Genomic DNA, 23,656 nt, shown 5'->3' on the forward strand with positions numbered 1-23,656 from the left:
AACTTTTGCTTGGGATGCCGTCGGCAAAAGTCGCACCACACACCACATGCAAACGGTGCAAACCACTCTTTCGGCCCCCCCTCTCCTTTCCCCGACAAGTCAGCGATACATACGGTTACGTCGTTACAACCTACAGCTGCGTCGGGGAAGACTGCTCCAAACAACAATCGAGGATCTGTCAGATTTGCAGGCACCTTTGTGGAAATTCTCGTCTGATCACCGCTGCCGCTTAATCAACGTTATCTGATATACCCGTGTGATCATCGCCGCAGTTGACAATGCTCGTCACGGTAGCCACTGCTCTTTTGGCCCTAAGCGGCAGTCTGGTCAGCGCCCACGGTTCGCACTCGAACGACCAGCCACCCTCGTCCGACTGGGCAACACGGCATATGCAGGGTAAGGACCTTGTGGAAGCATAGGGGGTGGCAGGAGTTCTCAATGCAGTGTTACTGACTGTTTGTTTTGCGTGGATAGAGGAACATCACATCGACGCCTTCGATCCCGCCTCCTTCTTCGCCCTCCACGACTACGATGCCTCGGGAGTATGGACCCCTGAGGAAGTGCGCAAGACATACGGCATGGACGACGAGACCAATGCGGGCTTAACGGAGGACCGCAAATCGCAAGGACTCCGCGAAGTCTTCGGCCTCTTCGATCCCACCAACACGGGAGTTATCAGTCGCGACAGCTGGATGCGTCTGGTTGCGGAGGGAGCTCGGCTCCCCGATCTCGGGTTCGGACCTGGCCACCACGGCGACATCGAATATGAGTATGAGATCCACCACTTTGAGAAGTTCCACGGCGAGGACGCAAAGGAGGAGGACCTCACCCACCCCGAAGATATCGAGCACTTCCGAAGACATGACGAGGAGGACCTCGCCATGGAGCGCCTCGAACAGCTCGAGAGCATGCAGATCGTGGAGGCGAACATACCGCAGAAGTTTCTCAAACGGAGCTAGAGATGTGTAAACTAGAATCCTTACGCCGTTGGCCCTGTACTGTACATATGATTCATGATATGAGTTTGAGCGTCGGTTACGCTGCCTGAAGATTGAAGTTCGAGAAGCATTGGTGTGATGTGCCAACGTTGGGTCAATCTCAAGAAGGGTTTGAGGCTGTCATCTCACCTCTCGACGCCAATCGCACATCAAACACGCAATGCATCACACCCGGCGCATAGGTCTTGACCTGCTCAACATGGTGACACTCCGCCGCAACAGCAGCCACCGAGGCAGACCCTACCCCAAGCACATCAGCCCGCAACCTGCCCAGTTGAGCAGTGACCTCATCCCTCTTCTCCTCAATCCGCCGCACATCCACGTTTTCATGAACATGCGCCCAGCCACCCATGTCTGCATCCAAAATCGCACAAGCATTCCCATACGCCGCCTGAGACGAAGGCAACAACCCGAGATTAACATGCCTAACCCTCGCCCACTCCTCCCCCATACACCGCCGCACCTCCCCCAAAATCCGCGCCGCAAACCGATTATCACCATGAAACACCACGACCCGAACATCATCATGACCCTTTAAGGCGTCAACCACATCCCTAACCGTGCACCCCCCAAGCAACGACCCATCATCTCCATCAACCTGAAAAACCCTACACCCCCATCCATTCTCAATACACCCCCTCCGCAGGCCCTCAACCGACCACCCATTAATCTCAAACCCCCAAACCCTCTTCACCCCGCGCCTCAGATACGAGTAAACAAAATACCCAATCCCAGCATACATATCAACGACACTGATCTCCTGGACCCCCTGCCCACCCAACTGAGCCTCACTCAGCCCCTCAAACTCAGCCCCAAGAATCCGCGCCTTCTCAGTGATATTCCCCCTAGAGAACATAGTGTACAAAGGTGCCCAGATCTGCACGATCCCGTGGTTCTGCACGGTCCGCACCCAGAACGCCTGCTCGAGATCTTCGGGCGATGGGCGCGTCACCAGCGTCTCCTCCTCGCCCTCCCCTTCACCCTGACTTGATGAAACGGAAGGAGAAGGTAAGGGCCCAAAGTCCCCATACAGCGGGATCAACCCGCCCGGACTGCGGATTCGGTTCTCGGTGCCCGAGACCGGGTCCGTGGGCGCGATGGGCGCGTTCATCGCTACGTGCGTGAGGTTGTAGCGGCTGAAGGACTGCAGGATTGTGGTGAAGAGGGTGTTGCGTTGTGGGGCGGTGAGGGCTGCGTAGAATGCGTGCCAGGCTGGGGGTGTGGTTAGGGCGTTGACGGGGAGGAGGAGGAGGGGCTCGTGGATTGTGAAGCGTTTTGGGAGTGAGGTTTCAGACAGGAGGTCTGTCTGATGGGGCATGTGCTGGGTCATGAAGGTTTGGATGCCTTGGTGGAGGGGGTTGAGGGTTGGCTTTTTGGGTTTGCGGGGATGATGGGGGGTAGATGATGGGTTTGGGGCTGGGGTTGGGGTTGATGTTGATGTTGATGTTGATGTTGGTTTTGAGACAGGAGCTGGAGAGCTTGTGGCCTCGTGCGCTGAGCCTTGCGGTTCTGGTGGCATGTTTCCAGTTTGCCACGTTCAAGTTGGTGGCTATGGTAGATATGAGGTTCAACTTCAAGTTGTTCAAGTTATCAAATCATATAGTTGATGCCGTAGTGCCCGCGGTATGTTAACTTCAAATTGAAGATGCGCGTTGGTGGTCTGAATATTGAGGTCAGCGATGTGGACTTTTCTCCGGGACGGAATTATCTTACTACTAAGAGCAATCAATGCTCTTTTCTATAGATCCTGGTTGATCAAGTACTGCTGGTCTATTCCATGAAGAGAGCTAAGCTCTGGCATAAATCATCGGCTTCGGCTTCCCGCATTGGACAGAGATGTCAGGTCATGTGACTATAAATGCCCCGGGTCCTTCCTAAGTATGGGACGAACTGCATTACAACATGGTCGAGTCTAAATGCACCACAAACCACAGGCACGACAAGACATAAGACAGCACACATATATGGTCCAGAAACAGTCCTTGCAATCCACTTAGTCAGAGAAGATACAAACACAGAATACCGAACATGCACACCATACACTCCAGACACAAATGGAGGCTTACGCTGCCGCTTTCAGACAAAACCACAGGTAATTATATAAGACCTCGGGACCGAAAACAAAACCTAATCAAGTACCTGAAAAAGCGAGATGGTCGAAAAGCTAGCGACTTGTACACGAACACAGCTGGATGGGAGATGACAGCAAGAAATGCAGACGCTCAAAGAAAGACAAATGCGACTGGTCGTTAGCGGCTGATTGGACAGCAGAGAGGAGAAGAGATTAGAATGAGAGTGGTATCTAAGCGGGTTTCAATAATCCATCACCGAGTAACCCAGTCGGTCGTTCGCGTCGAGAACACTGTTGACTGCGTCAGTATACTTCTCATGGACAGTTGCTACGGGAGGATCTCTTACGAGTATTGCTTGGTCAGTGTCCCCTCACCACCTTTCGACAGATCGATACTGAAGACGTAAAAGTTCCCGTCGCTAGTCACCACCATCACCTGGGGCGTGTTGGTGCTCATTGCAACAACACTGCGAAGTGGACCATTGCTGCCGTTGGCGCCGGGGCCCTGGTTCGACTTGGGCAATTTGATCCAAGCGAAGTCCCGAGCGGGCTCCCACATCTCACTGACCCCCTTGGGAAGATATCCTCCAACTTTCGCGGCGAATGAGCTGCCGACGTTTTGTGAAGTACGTCGGATTATCCCCATCAGGGTCCCGTTGTGTTTTCTGGAAGCTAACTCAGAGGACCCTGACTCGCCACCGGCATCGTCAGGATCCGATGACTGCCCATAGGAGCTCTGGCTATATCTCCTGTCAGCCGCAGTCGGTGCAGATGACGACGGTGTGGTGTGTGACGATTGAGACTGCTGGCTCAATTTGAACAGATGAATGGTCTCGGTAGAAGAAGAAACGCAAAGAAGTGTCGATGTGGTGTTGAATGACATGCTAAAAATCCTAGAAGGTATCGAACCGCGTCGGAACTGGTATAGCTTATGACCGTCAGGGACCGAAAAGACTCGGATGATAGTTCCTTTGTCGGATGCCGTGGCTATCAGTGTACCGTCGCTGTTGAGTGTGATACAAGCCAGAGGAGATCGGTGCGCTTCGATGACATTGATAGCCTCTAGCTTCAAAGTATCGAAGATCAAGACCTCACCACTCGTAGGTGAAACATGTGTAGTTCCGGGAGGCGCATGAGACGGAGGAGTAAATGACGAGGGGGGCGCCTTCTGAGGAAGAGGATATGCGAGATAGCAATTGTCGGAGGAGGGAGATAGAGCGCAAATTGCTGAAGGGTATTAGTCGGCATACACACAATGCGCAGCGAGGGTCTTGGCCTTACCGTTGGGGTTTGGGGAAGTCTCAATGGTATACAAAAGCTTCATCGTCTGGATATCGTAGAGATAGATCTGGTCCTCCAGAACTATCACGAGTCGCTTACGGTTCAGCTTCACCGCCAGCACCGTTGTAGGAAATGTCAACTCGCATATCGTCGACTGGCGCTATTTCAGGAACAGAAGGAAGAAAACGTCAGCCAAATACATCAAGCGCGCAATGTAACACACAAAACAGAGAGCCCGTCAAGGTATAAGAAACCTTGCAGACTCGAACAAGTGTGCACAAAGACCTTCTACGAACCTTCGTATTTGTGATTTGAAGACGACGAGGTGACAAGATTAGCGCGACCAAGGATGTCGAGAAAAGCATCTCAATAATGGCAATGTTCCCTTCCTTGGTCTCATAGCTTTTCGCGAAAGGGTCCGTGGTAAAGATCCGAAATCCCTTGGAAGTCGCTGAGAGGGGTCAAGAGCTATTCCAGGAGTAGATCAAGAGAATAATGTGGATGACCCTTACCGACAGCCAGATAGCTATAGTCCTGGTTGAACGTCACGAAGTTCATCGCCATCTTGACTCGGGCGATCTCCGCGATCGACCGCGCGTCAATCACTCCACGCGAAATAATCCAAGGTTTGTACAAGTGGCTCGCTGTGTAAGGCAACCGACCGGGATTAACGAGCGACTCCAGACACTTTTCTGTAGAGCCGAGCCGAGTCGACTGCGGGGGCTAGACACACGCTTCAGTGCTGTTGAATGGAGGGGCTAAACAGATCCCGTCCCAGGACCGCTTTCGTCACAGGCGGTGATGTTCGCCTTGCATATCTCGTGGCCTCGGTGGTAAAGGATGCAAGATAGACTTCGGTATTCGATCAGGGCCGAGAACTGCACGAAATCCGGGTGTTCACAGACTGACAATAATAGTTTGCGACGATGCAACCCCGTCTGGTTGGATGCGGAGGTGATCGGAGGAGCAGTTCGTCTCTCCTTTGCCGCGGCCGCGGGTTTGCGTCAGGCGCGGCAAGCGAGCACCTGACGCTCGGGCCACATCTTGATCGCCGGCCCCGATCAATACCATGTAAAATATTCGATTCCTCCGTCCCGCGCGCGCTTTCTTTTGCTGCGATTGATTTTCTTTCCCTGCGGGTTTACTGCTCCACAATCGCCCATTATGACGGCGAAAAAGGATGCAAGCCCTGTCACGGCTTCTACCAAGAAGCCCGTCATGGCGCCAGTTCTCTCCAAGGCTGAAAAGGAGGCCGATCTTGTCATGGGGGTGAGTCTTATCCATCCCACCGCGGGGTTGTTACTATGCGCCTGCGCAGGTATATGGCCACAATCCACGTTTTCGCCCATTCCCTTTCTTTACTCTACTAAATCCGAGTCTGAATCTCTTAGACCAACAATAGCAGTATCGTGTCGAAGCGCAGCGTCGAAATGCTCTACTACCCTAAACCGCATTACTTCCGGTACTTCGTGAAGAAGCCCCAGCGTCGCTCGCCGTTGATCAACCGTGGCTACTGGCTCCGTATGCATGCGATGGCAGAAACGGTGCGCAAATTCATGGCAGAACCGTCAGGAAAGCCGAAATTCGTCCTGAACCTGGGATGTGGATTGTGAGTCGTAGTCGAAGGCAAAACTGCCCGATGCGTTGGAACCGGTGTACTAAGTCGGGCTGTCGTAGTGATCCTCTACCGTTCATTCTCCTCAATACCGAGAAATCCCTTTGTAAAGATACGCGATTCGTGGACATCGACTATGAGAAGCTCATGATCAATAAGAAAACGGCCATTAGGAGGACCGAGGAGATCACGCGACTTCTCGAGAATGTAGAGTTCCTATCCGATGAAAGTGCGATTCAGATCCAGAGCGAGCGGTATATTGCCATCGGCTGTGATTTGAAGAATCTGAAGAAGCTAGACGACGTCCTCCGAAATGAGATCCTTCCGGCCGATTGCTCGGTTCTTTTCCTCGCGGAGGTGTCCCTGACGTACATGGATGTCAAGTCTGCCAATGAAGTTCTGAAATGGGCTGCGCAGTTGAACAATGGTTAGGCAACCTGACAGTGTCACTTTGTACAGGCTGCGACTAGTTGCTAACTCCAGTTTTGAAAGATGCCCGATTCTGCATCTTGGAACAGTTCTTCCCCGACGGACCCGACCATCCTTTCGCGTCGACGATGATGAAACACTTCAAAAAGCTCGGCGCACCTCTATACTCGATCCACGAATATCCGTCGTTGGATGAACAGGAACAGCGGTTCAAGAATGCCGGGTGGCAGCATGCACACGCAAGGAGCCTCTGGGATATATGGTCGGATGACGATTTTGTGAGCCAGCCGCTGCGCTGTTCCTTGGACGAGGTCGAACCGTTCGATGAATGGGAGGAGTTCGCTCTCTTCTCATCACATTATTTCCTCTTGATCGCTTCCACCAAGGATGGACTTTTGGAATCGACTACCCAACAGGCCGAGGCCTCTGCGACATCGGCCGATGTATCGAGCGAATTTGAGCTGGCGTATACTGCAGGGGTCGGTCAAAGAAGGTTTGGGGCGCTTATTTCAGACAGTCAGAGCTCCATTGGGTACCACGCTGGGCTGGGACGACAGACGCGATTGGCAACAACCGATCTGTACTCCAATGCCACGGATACCGATAAACCTCATTGGCCATTCCCTCCGCGTGACGTCTCAGCCCGAATGTGTCACACAATCACCCACCTCTCTGGGAGCGATTGTTTGCTTGTCGGGGGCCGTGCTTCACCAGCCGCAGGGTTCCAAGACTGCTGGGTGAGACAAGGGGATCAGTGGCGCCCGACCGCCAGTCTCCCAACCGCGAGATTTAGGCATAGTGCAACCCGGGTGACGTTCGACGCGGACCATGTCCTCGTATACGGTGGGAAGACGAGCGACGGCGCTACGCTGGATACCTGGTTGGTGTGGCGCGACAACGGAGACGGGTGGCTACCGGTTGAGATCAGCGGCGCAAACCCCGGCGCTCGATTCGGTGCTAGTCTGGCAAACATCGACAACACCTCCGGTGTGCTATTCGGTGGAATGGGTGGCGACGGCGTCATCTATGAAGACTTTTGGACGTGGACATTGCACCAGCGCGGGGAGAAGTCTTTTTGTCTAGAGTTCGAGGATCGAACGCAAGACTTGCGAAAGCTCTCGCACCTTTCCGGAAGTCTCAGCCGCTTTGGTGCGACCGTCAGTCAGACGGCTTGGGGATTGGTGATCGCTGGAGGCATCATCCCTCGTCAAATTGTACCTGGCCAGCAGGAGATTCTACTCCTGAACCTTGCAGAACTAGTCACTCAGCTTCGGAGCAAGTCTCCTTCGTCTGCGGGCCCGAGCATATTGTCTACCGTAGGACTGGGTAGGGAAATCGGAGTACCCAGGCCTTTGTTGGTCGGCCATGCCTCTTATGCAGTTGACCGCGATCAGGTCCTGCTGCTGGGAGGTGGAGCGGTCTGCTTCTCCTTCGGAACGTTCTGGACGGAGGGCACCTGGTTACTGAAGCGCGCGGACTCGAACCTCGCCAACGATTGGGTCTTGATCCCCGAAACAGTACCGCCCCTGAAAATCGAGACCTTGCCAACGAGCTCATCAAATGCCAGCATTGAGACTACATCTACGAAGGACGTGACTCCTATTCCCCGAGTGCAGGTTCAAAGCGCTGCGCAATTCCAGCAAATCCTAGCCGATGGAAAGCCCGTCATCATCGAGGGATCGGACATCGGGCCGTGCACCGAGCTTTGGACCAAGGAATATCTGGCGGATGCTGTGGGCAGAGACCGCAAGGTATGTACCTTCCGTATGATTGAGACCGGGGGCTAATTAGAGCTTGGACGTGAATTTAGATCGTCGTGCACGAGGCCCAGTCAGAACACATGAGCTTCCAGACGAAGAACTTCTCGTACACGACGAAAGAGTTCGGCACGTTCCTGGACGAGGTGCATGCAGGCGGCCGGCAGTACCTGCGCAGTATTTCGGCGGAGCAGCCGACCAAAGTGCCCGCGAGCCTAGCCGAGGACTTTCCGTCGCTGAAGGATGACTTCCGCCTGCCGGAGGCCTTGTCTACTGTGACGGAGAACGCACATAGCTCGCCGCTGCGCATCTCAGGGCCAGTCACGCTGTGGCTCCATTACGACGTAAGTGCACCACGCACCCAATCAAACACCAAGCCTCTCACGCACCACTCACTCACCAATCCAAGGTAATGGCCAACATCCTCTGCCAAATCCGCGGCTCAAAACAGCTCATCCTCTACCCGCCCCACGACGTGCCGCACCTCCATGTCCCCGCCGGCGCCTCCAGCTCAACGCTGCAGATCTTCGGTGCCGACGGCGCCATCGCCGCGATCCCGCACACGACCCCCCACGAGGCCCAGCTCCGACCCGGCGACATCCTCTTCCTCCCTCCGCTGTGGCTGCACACGGCCGCCCCCACGCCCGGTCAGGTCAGCGTCGCCGTCAACGTCTTCTTCCGCAATTTGAGGAATGGCTATGCGGCTGGGCGCGATGTCTACGGGAACCGCGATCTGCAGGCCTATGAGAAGGCTAGGGCCGATGTGCAGAAGATCGCCCGCTCGTTTGCCGGGGTTCCGCGTGATATGGCGCGGTTTTATTTGTTGCGGTTGGCGGGGGAGTTGGGGGAGCATGCTGAGGGTTGTTAGTATGAATCATAGATGTTGTTTTCTTGCTGAGGGTCTGCGTGGAGCACGGGATAGGAATAACCACAGACCAGTAATCGCGTCCGTGGCTACTGATTACCAAACGCAGTTGATTGGCGACACGCCAGAAGAAAAGAGTGCGTATGCGTGTGTTGATATGAAAGAGTGAGAATTGGAATGGAGGATGGAGAAGTAGAGGGATTTGAGCCACGATCTACCTCCAACCTCATACCTAATGCCAACATAGATTGCATCCTTAGGTACTGTAATAATATTGTCGAGTTGTGCAGTGGCCTGTCCACCCCCGAGCCTAATTGTATACCATCCGCCACCCCCCTCCTGAACTGCAATGCAGGCTACTGCGAACACGAAGTCAAGTAAGTGTATATGATTCTGTGCATGCCGCACGTGGTGGTGTGGTGTAAATGAACTCGCAATTTAGCAAGCAAGCCCTTAGATCAGTTACCGAGGGTAAGGGCAGTAACTGGCGCCAGCAGACCTGCACAGCTTACCTTAGGTAGACCACCTAAACTTTTCTAGTGGTAGGCTCGTAGCACGGAGGGAACTAGCGCCAGGCATCCAGACTTTGATGGGGCAGCCCTGAGGTGGAGACCCGAACCCACTCACTCTGCTTAGTGAGTTTCTGTGCTTCGGCGCCCGGGGCTGACACTTGGACCACTCATTCATATACACACAGTGACACTCACTTCCGGTGCTGGGGTGCGGATGCATGTGAGGCAGATGCCCGATTATATACAGACACCGTTGAGGGTGCAGGTGAGGTTTCAAGTTTAGGGGAAGATATGGCTGGCTACATATCTACATTTAGGACCAGGGTGGATTGACGCTCGGTAGGGGTTGATTCCGTATGTAGTGTACTCTGTCTTTTAGACAATGATAAAGATTGGATGGAATTTATGGGGCCTAGTCTGATTCATTACTTGGTACTTTCGGATGGAGATAGATCTGGATGCTCGTACTCAGCGACACGCGGTCTTCTGATTGTCATGAATCATGAACATGGAGTAAATGATGATCGCGTGCCCGAGCCCAAGGTTGTGCTTACTTGGGGGAAAAGGCGGAACAGGGAATCTGCTTTGCTTACCTACAAACCCCCGCTCTGAGATAATCAATCGCCCCATGCAAGGGCCCTGCGAACCGGGGATATGTTTGCGATTGTGGATTGTCTTGTTGGGAGAAAGAGGAAGCCAGAGAGGGTGCTCTATCGAAAGAATTGAAGGGGTCGCGTCGATGATCTCGTACGGTAGGACAACGGATTCATTTCCAAGCGGACTGTACCAACCTCTAAGAACAGATTGATAATACGTCTGTTAGCCATGGTTACTGCATCTTCTTTTCCCCCAGTTTATCAGTCGAAGGCAAAAAGCTTCTGTAATCTCGATGTCATCGCCATTCTATATCCTTTCATCGATGGGGATGCTGGTTGGATCACCCCGAAAAAAGGGTGGGGAGAAAGAACGCATGACTTGCGCAAAACCATGGAAATCTTTTTCCTTGTCTTATTGAACCCGGGTGTTCTACTTGTTAGTTCCAATACGATACAGCTTTCTTACTAGGGGTCCTGCATGGGTTGGCGGGGAGAGGAAAGCAGCTGATTCGATGAGGGAGGGTGTGTGTGCACGGCTTTGGCTGCAGCTTTCCCTGTGTTGCCGTGTCACGCCTTGGTCAGACGCTTGAGCCAAGGGTTTTATTGGGGGTTTTATTCGCTGTTTTATTTTGATCCTTTTCGCCATCGTCTGTTTGCTGCTGTTATGTTGTGGTTGTTGTGCTTGGCTTGGAGACTTTCGTTTGGCGAGGGGTAGGCATCAGAATCCGGGAATTGGAGAACGTTGATAATCTGGGGAGGATTTGTGGTGTGAACGTGTTAGCAAGGCGCGGCAATCTCTGGGCTGGAATGGCCTGGCCCCGAGGAATCCTTGGCCGCAAACGGTATGTTGAATTGTCCTGGAGGCATGTCTGTCTATCTGTCTGTCTGTCTGTCTGTCTGTCTGTCTGTAAGAATAATTGATTCTGTGTGAGCACTGGACTATCGGTCGGACTGTCTTTGGTGGAGACCTCTGCCCAATTTGAAGGGTGGTGGGAAAGTCCAAGTATCGAGTATCTCGATACAAATCGAAGATGTGGTGGTTAAACGGATCGGAGGGAATGACGGGCGGCGGCACTACGGGAGGGGGAAAACCGGCGAGTCCCACTCTTTACCCTCTTTACCCCTCCCCACCCCCGTATTGTTCTGTCCTACAACATCTACATACGCGTTCATTCATTTCATTTCATTCATTTCATTTCTCCCTTCCCATTAACACTTCTCCTCTATCTCCTCCCTACTCTCCTCCTTTTTCTGTTTCCTCCCTCTCCCAGTGCGGAAGCCCAAACTATTCAAATAAATAAATAATTAAATAAAAACGGAGAAAACACAAAACCCCAACCAAAGAAAACCAAAGGGCAGAAATACTCCGGCCTAATTCTCAGTTGGGCCATTACTGCGTCTATCATCTTTTTCCCTTCCTGCTTTATCTTTCTATTTGCCTCCTCCCTCTTTTTCTACTCTCTCTTCCTGTTCTGCTCATCCAATTCTCCTCCATCCTTTCTCTTTTCTTCTTCATTTTCTCCCTCATCTTTCCCACTTGCTCCACCCTTTCCCGCCGGTACGGAGCACTCGTGGCCAGCTTCCCTTATCATTTGTGGGGTTGGGCGCGTCCGGAGCTTGCTACTATCTCCTAGTCGGTGGGTATTCTTCCCTGCCCACTTCCCACTTCCTTGATCGCCTGCCCTCCCTTCGGGTTAACGCCTTTCCTATTATCTCGACTTCTGCCTCCATCTTTCCCTTGGTTCTCGTGCTGATATGCTCTGGTTCCATTAGATCATCATTCTGAAACCTTACCTTAACAATTCTTATTAAAGTCTGGCGTATGTCACCATGTCGCCTTTGATCATTCCTACAATGCCCCCACACCTGTCACTTGATCGTGCGGAACACAATACGCTTGTCTTGGTCGCGATCGCGGATATATTGCTAACAGGAGATCTCTCCCGCAGATACCACCACCTCGTCTGTGGCTGAACGCTGAGACCATTTCATCCTCTCACACCACCGATTGGCTTCTTGTGGTGTAACGATCCTTGGGTGCATACCTTCGCTCTGCCGCCGTCATTGGAGCAACCACCAGTATGGCGACAGTTGTCGTGCAGCAGCACACGCTGCGACATTCGACGCCCCCGCCGTCGGGGATCACCCCCGCGCTGAATCTGAACAGAACCTCGTCGCCCATTCCAAACAAGCATCTTCCTGTTTGTCCAACGGGCCCTTCCCCGGTCTCTTCCCAGACGCCGTCCCCTGCTGCCAGAAGCAACACCGGCCTCCAGGCGCCTTCACTCTTATACCCACCCGATGCGTTTTTGCGACTGTCGCAGTCGCCTGCACTCTACTCAATAGGCCGCGCTAGTTTGGCTACCGCTTTGGACTACTGGGCTACCCAACCATTGCCCGACCCATCCCAAGTCTTTCCGTGGCTTCATGGACTTCATCCCGACAATCACCTGCAGGTGGGCTTCTTCACCAACCGCAGGCGCTCCCTCCGGCGGCTTCCCCAGTGCTGGCGAGGCATTACTATCGTGAAGGTCGGCGGAGACTTAACCCGGGCTCGTATCAAAGGCGCAGTGTCCCCCGATGAGGTGCTGGCCCCGTCAGGCAAAGAGTTCCTTGCTGTAGACCCGCGGGAAGGCTTCTCAGTGCGCAACTTCCAGATACAAACTGCCAAACTGGCTCCCTTATCGGACATTATCGTTTACGGGGAGGATAATGTCAGTCAAAAGCAGATTTTGGATATTGCACGGAGACTGGCAATGGCACAGTATAATTGGAGAATCAGGAATGACCCCGAGCAAAGCTTACCCGCGTACAACACATTTATTCTTGCCTGTGAGTCGGACCCATCTGCATGTGCAGACTTCAAGCTAAGCCCTGATCAGGTCCTTTCTCCGAGGTTGAAGCGAAGTCTCCAGAGTTGGTCGCTATCAACAGTAGCGGCCAACTGACGAACCAAGTGATGGATTTCTGTGAGTGACAATGACATTCTACCAATGAACGCAACTAATCCCATACAGTCCAATGGGAGCGATTCGAGATGTGTGAGATGTCCCGTACATCGGAGATCTCGGCAAACGTATGGCTGGGTCCTACTTCCGACTATGTATTACTCTCGGGGTCCGGAGGATGCCCGTCTGCGGAGCCTTTTGACCTCTTGATTGAGACTAGCGAGCTCGCAAGCATCCCCGGCCCTCGCTTCTTGGCGAAAATCAACAAGCAGCTGGAAGACGGCCCGCAGAAGTTGGATTTCCCTTCCTCTGGGTCGATTCTCGTACCCTCGGCTGAGACTCGGGAAGTCGATGATTTGGTCAACACCGTCCGTTGGTTGTACTATTTGGCAAACCCAGATGAGCCCGAGCACACCGTCGACGCTGATGGAGATACCTCGATGCCACCTCTCACCAAAAGACCACACAAGATATTGATCCATTGTCCCGACGGTTACACGGAGAGTTCACTCCTGGCAATTGCGTATGTGATGTTCGCCGAAGGCATCTCCGCCCCCACTGCCTGGCTCCGGCTTCACAAGGAGAAGAGGCGGAACTTCTTTGCGTATCCGTCGGACGTGACGTTCTTGAGCAGCGTACAAGGTCGACTTCTGCAGGGGAGTCCGGCCACGAAGTCGCACAAAATCACCAGCCTACCCGACCCGCAATGGTTTAGATATTGTGACGGTTCCCTCCCCAGTCGGATCTTGCCGTACATGTACTTGGGAAATCTTTCTCATGCGAATAACCCGGAGATGCTCTGGGAGCTCGGGATTCGTCGTGTTCTTAGCATTGGTGAATCGGTTACGTGGACGACGTCCGAACTCACGAAGATGGACCCAAAGAATGTGATGCACATTACGAAGGTCCAGGATAACGGCATCGACCCCCTCACGCAGGAGTTCGAAAGGTGTTTGGAATTCATTCGTACGTTTCATGTCCCAGACACTTCCGGGTTAGAATGCTTACTTTTCGTCAGGTCAAGGTAAACGCGACGGAATGGCCACCTTGGTTCATTGCCGAGTGGGTGTCTCACGCTCAGCGACCATCTGCATAGCGGAAGTGATGTCATCTCTCAACCTGTCTTTCCCTAGAGCCTAGTAAGTGCAAATCGATATTTTATCAGGTGTTTCGCTAACAGCTCCGCCAGTTGCTTTGTCCGTGCAAGAAGACTGAATGTTATTATTCAACCCCATCTCCGTTTTGTGTAAGGCCTCCACGTGTTGCACCCCCTGCATCATTTTGTATGTCAGTTTCTCGCATGCTAACCTACTACCCAGTTACGAACTTCTCAAATGGGAAGAACTGCAAGTACAAAAGCGCAACAGGACGCCCAGAAGAGAATTAGAATGGCCCACCGTGGCCCGCGAGATTGCGCTTATGAACAAACCCTACTCCCGATAGTGGTGTGACTCTGTATAACATACATCCACACAACCTCCTGCAGGGTGACTCCGCAGGCAAGCGCAAACATTGTCGGGGCCTGGCTCCGCATCATGCACATCATCTGCAATGCGACCAGGATCGGACAAAGGACGTCCGTCTTACAGGGATGGATTTTTTAGAGATGGAGACACCCACCACCCACCACTCACCATCCACTCACTTACTCACCTACTCACACTTTGACGACTGTTGACACGGATATATCACGAGGGCACGAACTGAACCGATTTAATGGGGATTTTTCTTTTTCTTTTGTATTGCAGGCGTTCACCGGGATCTAACTCTCGCGAGAGCAAGAGAAGAGATGTTTCGATTTTTTTCACTCTCGGATACATGCATTCGGATATATGCTAGTGATGTATGCAGCTAATCACTTATCTATCTATCTACCTTTGGGACCCGGGACAGGGGCCGGGGCTGGAGTTTGGTAATGGATTTATTTATTCATTGTGTGTGCATGCGTATAGTACCGGATACAGAATCACTCGTGTTTAAATGCCCATCGTACGGATATACTATGTCTTCGAGGTTGATTTGGAGTTCTGAGGTAGGTCAGGTTATAGCGCGTGATCCCTTCTAGGTACGTATTCGTCAAGGACCAGGCTAATCTGGTTCTGCGACTTGCTCGCATACAGGCGAGTCTGAGTCTGCGTTAACTCTATACACGATTCCTGCATGCGTACTACCAAGGTATAGAGAAACATTGACTTACGCGCTGCGTGCCCACCCGGACAGAGATATAAATTAAGGAGCGTGTACCGCATGCCCACCCAGATAGAAATACAATACGAATTAACGTGCAAATGCAGAAGTGAACATTGGTATTCTATCGACACCAGCAGGATTTTATTTGATTCGGCTAAGCATATTTACTTGCAGGGAGGGGGTGCATGGATATGACATTCGTATAGAAAGAAAAGAGTCTATTATTCATAAGAACGGGGAGAAAAAGCAGAAGGAGCACACGAGAAATGGGATGTGCATGCATCGCATCGCATCATCTACCGCCTTTTCCCGGACTCAGCGCGGATTTTGTCGCGACGCGAGAGGCGTTCTGCGGCGCGGAGGAGCGAGGAGCGGATGTCGCCTTTCGGGAAGGTGGGGATGTCGTAGTAGGTTGGGGCGATGTCCTATTTTTTATATGGTTAGTTGGGGCGGGTGGATTGAATTTAGGAAAGGGGAGGGGAGGGAACGTACGATCAGCCATTCAGGCTTGACGGCGGTGACGGTGCGGATGTAGTTCTTGGTGGTGAGGACGAACTCGTTGTACAGGACCCACTCGGCGTCGTGGCCGAGCACGGTGGACGGGTGCAGCAGGACGTTCTGGTGGTCCTTGATGGTCATGTACATGCTCTTACCCTGGGGTTCCTTCTTGGCAACCTGCATGAAGAAGCCGGCGCACAGCGCGCGGCGGATGTTCTCGTAGTACTTCTTGTCATCGAAGGAGGTGGAGATCATCTCCAGCTCCTCGCGCTCCATGATGCGCAGCAGCTGCATGCGCACGTTGTCGGCCGACTGCAGCGACCGCAACGACAGGAAGTGGTCGTGGCACCACTGCTTGAGGTTCTCCTGCGCCTCAGGGCTCTTGAACGCGTGATACACATTCAGCAGCGTCAGGTGGTCGCCGTCCGGGTGCGCGAACAGGTCCTTCATCTCGTCGGCGCGCTTGCGCTGCGACGCCGGCCGCACGAACACCTGCGGCACCGACAGAAGCGCCGTGATCGACAGGATCTCGTTCGAGCAGTAGAATTCCGGCGAGCTGATGAGCATGACCGCCAGCGCTGGGTCGAGCGGGAACTCCGACGCGAGACGGCCCAGCTGCGTCAGGTTGCCCTCGTCGTCCAGACACGCCAGGTAGTTGAGCTCCTCCAGCGCGCGCATCAGCGTCTCGGGCGCCGGCGGGTCCATCAGGTCGAAGTGCACCAGGTCGTCGATGCCAAGCTTCTTCAGCTCCAGCACCGTCGAAGAAAGGTTAGACCGTAGAATCTCCGGGTAGGTCTGGTCAATCAGTTCCTTGTTGAAGGCGCCTTCGGTGTACAGACGGAAACACTTTCCGGGGCGCGTACGACCCGCACGACCGGCTCTCTGTTGCGCGGAAGCCTTGGAGATCGGAGAGACCAGGAGGGACTCGACACGGATACGAGGGTTGTAGATCTTCTGTTTCGAGAATCCGGGGTCGACCACGTAGACGATACCGTCAATGGTAAGGGACGTTTCGGCGATGTTGGTCGACACGATGACCTTGCGACCGGGGCGGCCACCCGGGCGACGCGCAGGCGGCGCCGGCTCGAAGATGCGCTGCTGCATGTGTGGAGGGAGACTACCGTAGAGAGGATAAACCTTGATCGGCCCGGCATCTGCCTCGCGCATCATCTCATCTACCTCCAGCGAAATCTTGCGCGAGGCGTCTTCGATTTCTTCTTCACCAGTCAAGAACAGCAGAATGTCACCCTCGTCTTCAGTGGCGTGGATCTGGAGAACCGTCCGGATGGCGGCTTCAACATAGTCCTGCTCGGGCTCGGGAGTGTAAAAGATTTCGACTGGGTGAGTACGACCGGGAACGGCAAGGAGAGGAGCATCGTTGAAATAACGCTGGAACTTTTGCGCATCCAAAGTGGCGGACATGATAATGATCTTGAGGTCGGGTCGGCGCACCACGACCTCCTTCAGGAGACCCATCAGAACATCCGTGGCCATGGTTCTTTCGTGAGCTTCGTCCAGAATGATGGTGCTGTAGCGGGTAAGGTCGTGGTCGTGCATGGCTTCTCTCAGAAGCATACCATCCGTCATGTACTTGAGCACGGTCTTGGAGCTAGTCATATCCTCGAAACGAATGCTGTAACCGACTTCCTCTCCAAGCTTGACATCCAACTCGGCGGCCACACGCTGGGCGACGGACATGGCGGCGACACGACGGGGTTGGGTACACGCGACCATCTTGCGTTGGGTTTGCGGCATGTCATCGAACAGCACGAACTGAGGAATCTGGGTCGTCTTTCCGGAACCTGTCTCACCGACAAAGACGAGGATCTGCGACTTCTGATAGAGCTCTAGGAATTCATCTCTGCAAGTAGTTAGACAATCAAAACCCGAGAGAGTACCAGCGCAGCGCTGGCCGAGAACAAAGCGGTAAATCGAGAACTCACCTTTGGGCATGGACGGGGAGATCGCGACGAGTCTGCAAGATGGAGACATATTTGCTGGAGAAAGGCTGATTGTTGAAAGGGTTGATCTCGCCATCTTCCACCTTTTTAGCCAGAGCGGCAGTCGTCTGGTGACGCTTCATCTTGCCAAAGGCCGGGTGAAGGGCCGCAGCATCGCCGTTGTTGTCGGGATACATGTGAGCCAGATACGGATTGTCCTTGGGATCAGTCTCGGCCTTGTCCATTTTTTGACGCTTAGCACGCGAACCGTTGTCAGAATCCGAGCGACGATCAACCATGGCGTCTAACAGAGGGTGGGTAGAACAGACGGCGGGGGTTGACAACAAGTCGCAAAGGAGTTCTTCGTCCGTCGCGGAACTGCTCGAGACTTGCTGGAGGCGAGTTTTGAGAAAAAAAGGCGGCCGGGATAGGCAGGTCGGCCGGGGGCCTCGCCACAGATACTTTTAGATAGTATTTTTTGTTTACCGCCCCGGAATTCTGCCGCCGTTTACCCCACGGCGGATTCGGACAGGCAAGGGGAAAAAGAGACCAAAACCACCGTCGACGATCAGCTTCATTCACTCAGCCACGCAGCGTCCGTGAGCACAGGGTGATAATTCTTCCTCCACAGTATTGGGGTGACCGGCTCTTGTCAGTATTCTTTGCTTTTGCACTTCCCTCCTCACTGCTCCCCTTTACAATGGCCTGAAAATGAATATTGTGTTGAAACTCAATTGATCGACCGCAGGTGGGACCACAATCTTCAGCGGATCAACCAGCCGTTCTCGACGAGATATAGAGAGATAGTTCATTCACCTCTCCATTGACGCCGAACAATACCTCCAGTCGCAACTCACGCGACTCGTCATTTACCTCACTCATCTTTCCTCTATAAAAGTATTCGCATAGCCGGACGATATTTTCTTTTTTGCCAAGATGGAGCCCTTTACCAGCCCCGACAATGTCAACATCACTTTCTGCATTGGCCAGCATGAAGAGGACCGGAAGGTACCCATTACCAATGAACTGGTACAGGCGGCACATGAAAGTAATGTACGAATCTACAGATTCCTGATTCAGCATCTGCTAACCTTCCCGACTGGCCAGTATGACATGCTAACAGCCCCGGTAACCACCTCCCACTTCCAATCCCGAGTGCTCGCTCTTCTCTCGACTTATCAAGGGAGCTTACAACCCTCGGCGCCAGGCCCCAATGGAACGATGATGACCAGCGAGAACACACGGCCGCTCGTGGTCCCCGAGCTGGGACCGGCTGACACGCACTTGACCCCCAACGAGGCAATGACCCAGCTGGTCGGCGTCACCAGCTCGTGGATTGACCTGTGCTCGCCGGATCCCCTCATCGCGGAAATCTCCCGCCAGGTGTTCATGCTGGAAGTGAACTATGCCGCGTTCTGTGGAGTTGGATACCTGCTGATCCCGGGCCCCAAACTCCACCACAACGACGCCCACTCGGAGCAGATCATCTACTATGCGCGGGCCGTGCAAGATGCTATCAACGTCGCGCCTTATATCCAATTCCATATGTGGACGCATATGGTTGATAGCCCGGATCTCCAGGGAAACAAGATCACTGACTTGGCTAGTCTGGCTCGCAAGGAGTTTGTTAGGGACTTGGTGGGTCCTGTCTTGAGAGTTGATCCGTTCGGAACCTGGGATGCCTGGGATATTATCAGGAGGCTCTGTAAATACCACCCAAGGCTCGTCGTAGGTAGGGAACCCGGCTTTTCTGTCCCAACTTTCCGTTTGCCTCGCTTTGCTGATCAGTTCCTCAGCACTCTCCCTGCCCAAGCAACTTCCCCCAATGTCCGTGCAGTCCCGCTGGTACTCGGAGCCAGTTCACATGCTTACAATTGATGGAAATACCTTCATCAATAATCAAAAAGGCTATCCCGTGCTTTCCAAGGCACATCAAGCTCTGATTGCTCGGTTCATGCGCCTTCGAACCACCCCATGGATCCTCCTTTGCGAAGTTGGCCCCATACCAGGTGTGGAGGTGGACGAGTCCTTTGAGAACTCCGATACTCCAGGCTCTGAATACCCCAGCCTCGCGCAGGCTGCAGTCTCAAACAAGAAACACCATGACCCTACTCCTCACCTATCTTATGTCAGAAACCTCCAGTCCCGCCAGCCTTCCCGGAGCGCCATGGAACGGTTCGGGATGGGCTACCAGGATTACTTACAAGCCCCTCTCCAGCCATTGACCGTCAACCTGGAGAGCATCACATACGAGGTCTTCGAAAAAGACCCCATTAAGTACGATTGGTATGAGAAAGCCATCGCCAAGGCCCTGACGGATTGGTCGAAGAAACCAAGCTCCGGGCCCGACGGCAAAGTGGTGGTCGCTGTCGTAGGAGCTGGTCGAGGGCCACTCGTTGGCCGCGCGCTCCGAGCCAGCGCTGAAACGGGCGTTGAAATCGACCTCTGGGCAGTGGAAAAGAACCCCAACGCATTTGTCCTTCTCCAGCGCCATAACAAGAACCACTGGGGTGGAAAGGTCAAGTTGATTCACTCGGACATGCGAAGCTGGAAAGGCCCGCAAGTCGAGAAAGGCGCCACCCCAGGATCGCAGACAGCATCGGTAAGTGTCCCTTCCCTCAACATGCAAAAGACAGACTCGTCTCTAAATCTGGTATACAAAACAGAGCCCGACGCAAGCAGCCACCTCCGGCACCACGAACGCGGCCCTCGTCCCTACGACGATCGACATCCTCGTCTCCGAGCTCCTAGGCTCCTTCGGCGACAATGAGCTGTCGCCCGAATGCCTCGACGGCGTCACGCACCTCCTCACCCCGGTGCACGGCATCTCTATCCCGGCCTCCTACACGGCGCACCTCACCCCGATCGCGGCCCCTAAGCTGCACGCCGACGTGATGAACCAGTCGATCTCCAACCCAGCGGCGCCCGAAACGCCGTACGTGGTGATGCTGCACGCCATCGACTTCCTGTCGACGAACCAGCCGTCCGCGACCGCGCTCATGAATTTCGGGGGCTCGGGAGGCTCCAACACCCGGAATTCGATCGCCACGCTGCCCGGCGGCGGATCGGGCGAAACGCCCATTCCCTTCGTGCAGACGACCTGGTCCTTCGAGCACCCGAACCTGAACATCCCGCCGCAGTCGCCCTCGTCCTCGACGATCTCCAACGCCCACAACGTCCGCCGCACCCGTCTGACCTTCCCCGTCCAGAACCGCGGCGTCTGCCACGGCCTGGCCGGCTACTTCGAGACTGTGCTCTACCGCGACATCGAACTATCAACAAACCCCGTCACCATGGATACCAAGAGCCAGGATATGATCAGCTGGTTCCCCATCTACTTCCCTTTAAAGGTTAGTTTTCCATATCCCCATTTCCCCCTTTCCCAGCAATGAGACTTGTTCTACGAGATGTTTTGCCTTCCGAACAATGAGCCTTGCACTACGAGCTGTATGTACCAGGCATAAAAGTACGGGAAAACTGATCACAGAATTGCAGACACCCCTCAACGTCCCCGATAACGGAGAAGTCGTCGTGACCATGTACCGACAGACGGATAACCGCAAGGTGTGGTACGAGTGGATGGTGGAGGTGTTCGCGCTGGAAGGCATCCCCGAGCCTCCCACGGCCGAGCTGGTGGCTCCGGTCATGAGCGGTGCGCGGGCGGGCTCCTCATCCGCCCTGAACAGCCCCGATCGGGAGCGCGCGACCAAGTCACGTGGCGTCCGGCGCGTGCGGGTCGGCACCAGCGATCTACACTCCAGTATCAAGGAAGGGTGTCTCATGTGATTTCGACGTGACACTTCTTGATCGGCTCCATGAAGGGGGGGGGGGGCTTATGACGCAGCGAAAAACAGCAGGGCAGGATGGGTGTGGGTGTGGCTGGCTAAAATTGGAGGTGGGAAGATACCCGCGAGTTTGGTTATGAGGCGTGTATGTGTTGCGTGTGATGTGTGATGAAAATATACGTAGTCTAGATCTTCAGAGTTAAGGGGAGCGAGCGAGCGGGAGCCATAATACAGCATGCCACGACCTACTTCGACGTTGGTATTGGCTGAGTCGAACGAAAGAAAGATTGTCTCTTTCGGTGCTTGAAAACCTCCCTCATACACGGTTTAGGTAAATCATCCATCCATGGACTCACCCCGTTGGAAGTCGACCCAGCCAAGCATTTACTTGGTGAAATTATGACCGCGGATTAATGCCCGCTCTCTAGAATGATGACGACCGACTGGACGGGATCCAGACGGACGGACAATTTCCCAATGATTTTGCCCCCCCTCCCCGGCGCGATGGCTGTAGGCATGATGATTTCCAATGGAAAGTCAAATGTTATTGGCACGGACCACACAGAAGCGTCCGCATCGCCGCCTGCGAGAGCGATTGGCGATGGATAATCGGTGGGGAGGGGGTTGGATGTGGCTTGTCTGTCTCCTGTGATTTGGAACAAAACGGCCCGGATTTAGAAATGGGGGATGGTCCTTGGCCCGATGAGAACCCAAGGGTCTCTTCCAAGTTGCTCTCCTTGGGGAATGGTGAAGGGTGGTTTGGTTGGATTCAACTCACGGAGTCCAAGCGCCCGCGTCCCGCGCCCGGAAGGGAAGGGTTGACTGATGGTCCACGGCGGTGGTGGTCTCGCCGCAGCGCCGTCCCCCTCTTCCCCGGGGAAGCTATCTTATGCTGTGATCACTACATAGAACAACAATGTACGGGGTACTTAGTTACTTGGAAGTACCCACTGTTGGTGTAAGGTCGGCATAAGCAACGCAGCCTAGCAAAGCAAACACCGGATTCGGTTGGCGGGTCGTCACACTGGGCGCACCACCGTGGAACAACTGCTGAAGCTGCAGATCGGGAGAACTGTAGTCTGTAGCCAAGACAGGGACTAGTGCGGCGGTATGGTAGACTATTGGCAACAGGGTGAGGGAGAGAATAGACACAAAAGCTGGGAACAGCCTAAAAAGCACGTCCCCGACAATGACGAGTGAGTTGCTCTCGACCAGAACGAGAGTCAGAGTGAGAAACGTGTTGCCGTGGACTGCCGTGGTTGGTTTCATGTCCTGACCGAGCGCGAGGTTCCGATTAGATAGATACCGAATCTATGGTGCAGCAAACTGTAAGCAGCACATACTTTGGGGTTGATTACCCCCTTTCTTTCTTTCGCAACGGGGTGCTGCTGCTGCTGCGGCTTATCGTCGTCATCTTTGCTGCGCTGCCAGGTGCAGTTACTGCAGGCCCTGAAGGGGCACCACCGATGGATAGTCCAGTTGGTTAGCGTCTGCCTGGTTTGATGCTGAGATGAAGAGGGTCTGGACCATGGCTGTGAGTTTGACTTGAGTTGGCAATCGGTTCCAGGCCGATGAGCTGGTTTGCTTATGAGTCGCTGTCGCAAGCTGTCCCATCTCATCCGGGCTCATCTTATCGTCCACGGCCGAGGAAGGAGGGGCGTACGGATGTGTTCCCCGCGGTAGCCAACTTGCTCCGGGGGAAATAGCCAGTCACTAGGAGATGCCTGCTGCAGGCTGAGTCGAGTTCCAGTTTCTGTGACAGTCTGACGGGGGGTTCGGGGCTGGAATCCCGCAATTGGCAGTCGGCAGTGTTTGTTTCTAATAACAATCACAGATGATAACGATAGCGTATCGATAGGCGAGCGTGCTCGGAGTTAAGCCGCATTCCGAAGGGCGGCAGCTGAAACGAGGGGAAGCTCCGACAGTCGGACGGATAGGCGGATTGGCGGAAGTAGTTATTAGAGAGATCTGTTGAAGTCATGTAAGGAAGGGTCATAATACAGGTCGGATAATGCATGGAAGTCTGGGAATAGAGCCCCGAAGAAGAAGAATGGGGGGGAGGATGGGGTGAGAGGGGAGAATGTCTCATGGTTGCAGGAAACGGGCGTCGGAGGTCCGAGGCAGAAGAAGAGAAGAAGAGAAGCAGAGACCTTGATGAGACTCCTGGAAGA

At 53.9% G+C, this 23,656-nt stretch overlaps 8 protein-coding genes across 8 annotated transcripts; 4 read left to right on the top strand and 4 right to left on the bottom strand.

The window, feature by feature from the left end:
• The first annotated feature begins 142 nt into the window (after positions 1 to 142).
• Positions 143 to 1,178, top strand: BO97DRAFT_441920 (nucleobindin SSP120). Its single transcript, XM_025698214.1, has 2 exons — positions 143 to 396; positions 475 to 1,178. Exons 1-2 carry the CDS (start codon positions 279 to 281, stop codon positions 957 to 959), a joined length of 603 nt encoding a protein of 200 aa, XP_025553163.1. The 5' UTR covers positions 143 to 278; the 3' UTR covers positions 960 to 1,178.
• BO97DRAFT_17052 (tRNA(Phe) (4-demethylwyosine(37)-C(7)) aminocarboxypropyltransferase) lies at positions 1,015 to 2,776 on the bottom strand. The gene is made up of 2 exons (XM_025690299.1): positions 2,712 to 2,776; positions 1,015 to 2,658 (listed from the first exon to the last, which is right to left on the bottom strand). The coding sequence occupies exon 2, from the start codon at positions 2,515 to 2,517 to the stop codon at positions 1,099 to 1,101; it is 1,419 nt and encodes a 472-aa protein (XP_025553164.1). The 5' UTR covers positions 2,518 to 2,658; positions 2,712 to 2,776; the 3' UTR covers positions 1,015 to 1,098.
• A 154-nt stretch (positions 2,777 to 2,930) lies between these two features.
• BO97DRAFT_365677 (phosphoinositide binding protein ATG18) lies at positions 2,931 to 5,303 on the bottom strand. Its single transcript, XM_025692582.1, has 5 exons — positions 4,863 to 5,303; positions 4,647 to 4,801; positions 4,351 to 4,510; positions 3,417 to 4,296; positions 2,931 to 3,360 (listed from the first exon to the last, which is right to left on the bottom strand). Exons 1-5 carry the CDS (start codon positions 4,912 to 4,914, stop codon positions 3,312 to 3,314), a joined length of 1,296 nt encoding a protein of 431 aa, XP_025553165.1. The 5' UTR covers positions 4,915 to 5,303; the 3' UTR covers positions 2,931 to 3,311.
• A 190-nt stretch (positions 5,304 to 5,493) lies between these two features.
• Positions 5,494 to 9,286, top strand: BO97DRAFT_476793 (tRNA methyltransferase PPM2). Its single transcript, XM_025700502.1, has 6 exons — positions 5,494 to 5,619; positions 5,742 to 5,959; positions 6,028 to 6,392; positions 6,449 to 8,145; positions 8,205 to 8,495; positions 8,561 to 9,286. The coding sequence occupies exons 1-6, from the start codon at positions 5,515 to 5,517 to the stop codon at positions 9,017 to 9,019; spliced, it is 3,135 nt and encodes a 1,044-aa protein (XP_025553166.1). The 5' UTR covers positions 5,494 to 5,514; the 3' UTR covers positions 9,020 to 9,286.
• A 2,919-nt stretch (positions 9,287 to 12,205) lies between these two features.
• On the top strand, positions 12,206 to 14,515 carry pps1 (tyrosine/serine/threonine protein phosphatase PPS1; the record flags this gene model as incomplete). The annotated part of the gene is made up of 6 exons (XM_025697583.1): positions 12,206 to 12,956; positions 13,007 to 13,093; positions 13,142 to 14,038; positions 14,091 to 14,211; positions 14,262 to 14,318; positions 14,392 to 14,515. The coding sequence occupies 6 exons, from the start codon at positions 12,206 to 12,208 to the stop codon at positions 14,513 to 14,515; spliced, it is 2,037 nt and encodes a 678-aa protein (XP_025553167.1).
• A 969-nt stretch (positions 14,516 to 15,484) lies between these two features.
• On the bottom strand, positions 15,485 to 18,076 carry BO97DRAFT_404417 (DEAH-box ATP-dependent RNA helicase PRP43). Its single transcript, XM_025694964.1, has 3 exons — positions 17,704 to 18,076; positions 15,755 to 17,621; positions 15,485 to 15,687 (listed from the first exon to the last, which is right to left on the bottom strand). The coding sequence occupies exons 1-3, from the start codon at positions 17,997 to 17,999 to the stop codon at positions 15,559 to 15,561; spliced, it is 2,292 nt and encodes a 763-aa protein (XP_025553168.1). The 5' UTR covers positions 18,000 to 18,076; the 3' UTR covers positions 15,485 to 15,558.
• Positions 18,077 to 18,290: 214 nt separating this feature from the next.
• BO97DRAFT_387277 (protein arginine N-methyltransferase) lies at positions 18,291 to 21,510 on the top strand. Its single transcript, XM_025693587.1, has 5 exons — positions 18,291 to 18,753; positions 18,808 to 19,432; positions 19,497 to 20,302; positions 20,367 to 21,050; positions 21,196 to 21,510. Exons 1-5 carry the CDS (start codon positions 18,637 to 18,639, stop codon positions 21,484 to 21,486), a joined length of 2,523 nt encoding a protein of 840 aa, XP_025553169.1. The 5' UTR covers positions 18,291 to 18,636; the 3' UTR covers positions 21,487 to 21,510.
• A 746-nt stretch (positions 21,511 to 22,256) lies between these two features.
• BO97DRAFT_17325 (uncharacterized protein) lies at positions 22,257 to 23,208 on the bottom strand. Its single transcript, XM_025690320.1, has 2 exons — positions 22,829 to 23,208; positions 22,257 to 22,757 (listed from the first exon to the last, which is right to left on the bottom strand). Exons 1-2 carry the CDS (start codon positions 23,102 to 23,104, stop codon positions 22,419 to 22,421), a joined length of 615 nt encoding a protein of 204 aa, XP_025553170.1. The 5' UTR covers positions 23,105 to 23,208; the 3' UTR covers positions 22,257 to 22,418.
• Positions 23,209 to 23,656: the final 448 nt, after the last annotated feature.

Source organism: Aspergillus homomorphus (genome assembly GCF_003184865.1).
Source record: "Aspergillus homomorphus CBS 101889 unplaced genomic scaffold BO97scaffold_10, whole genome shotgun sequence".
Lineage (NCBI taxonomy): Eukaryota > Fungi > Ascomycota > Eurotiomycetes > Eurotiales > Aspergillaceae > Aspergillus > Aspergillus homomorphus.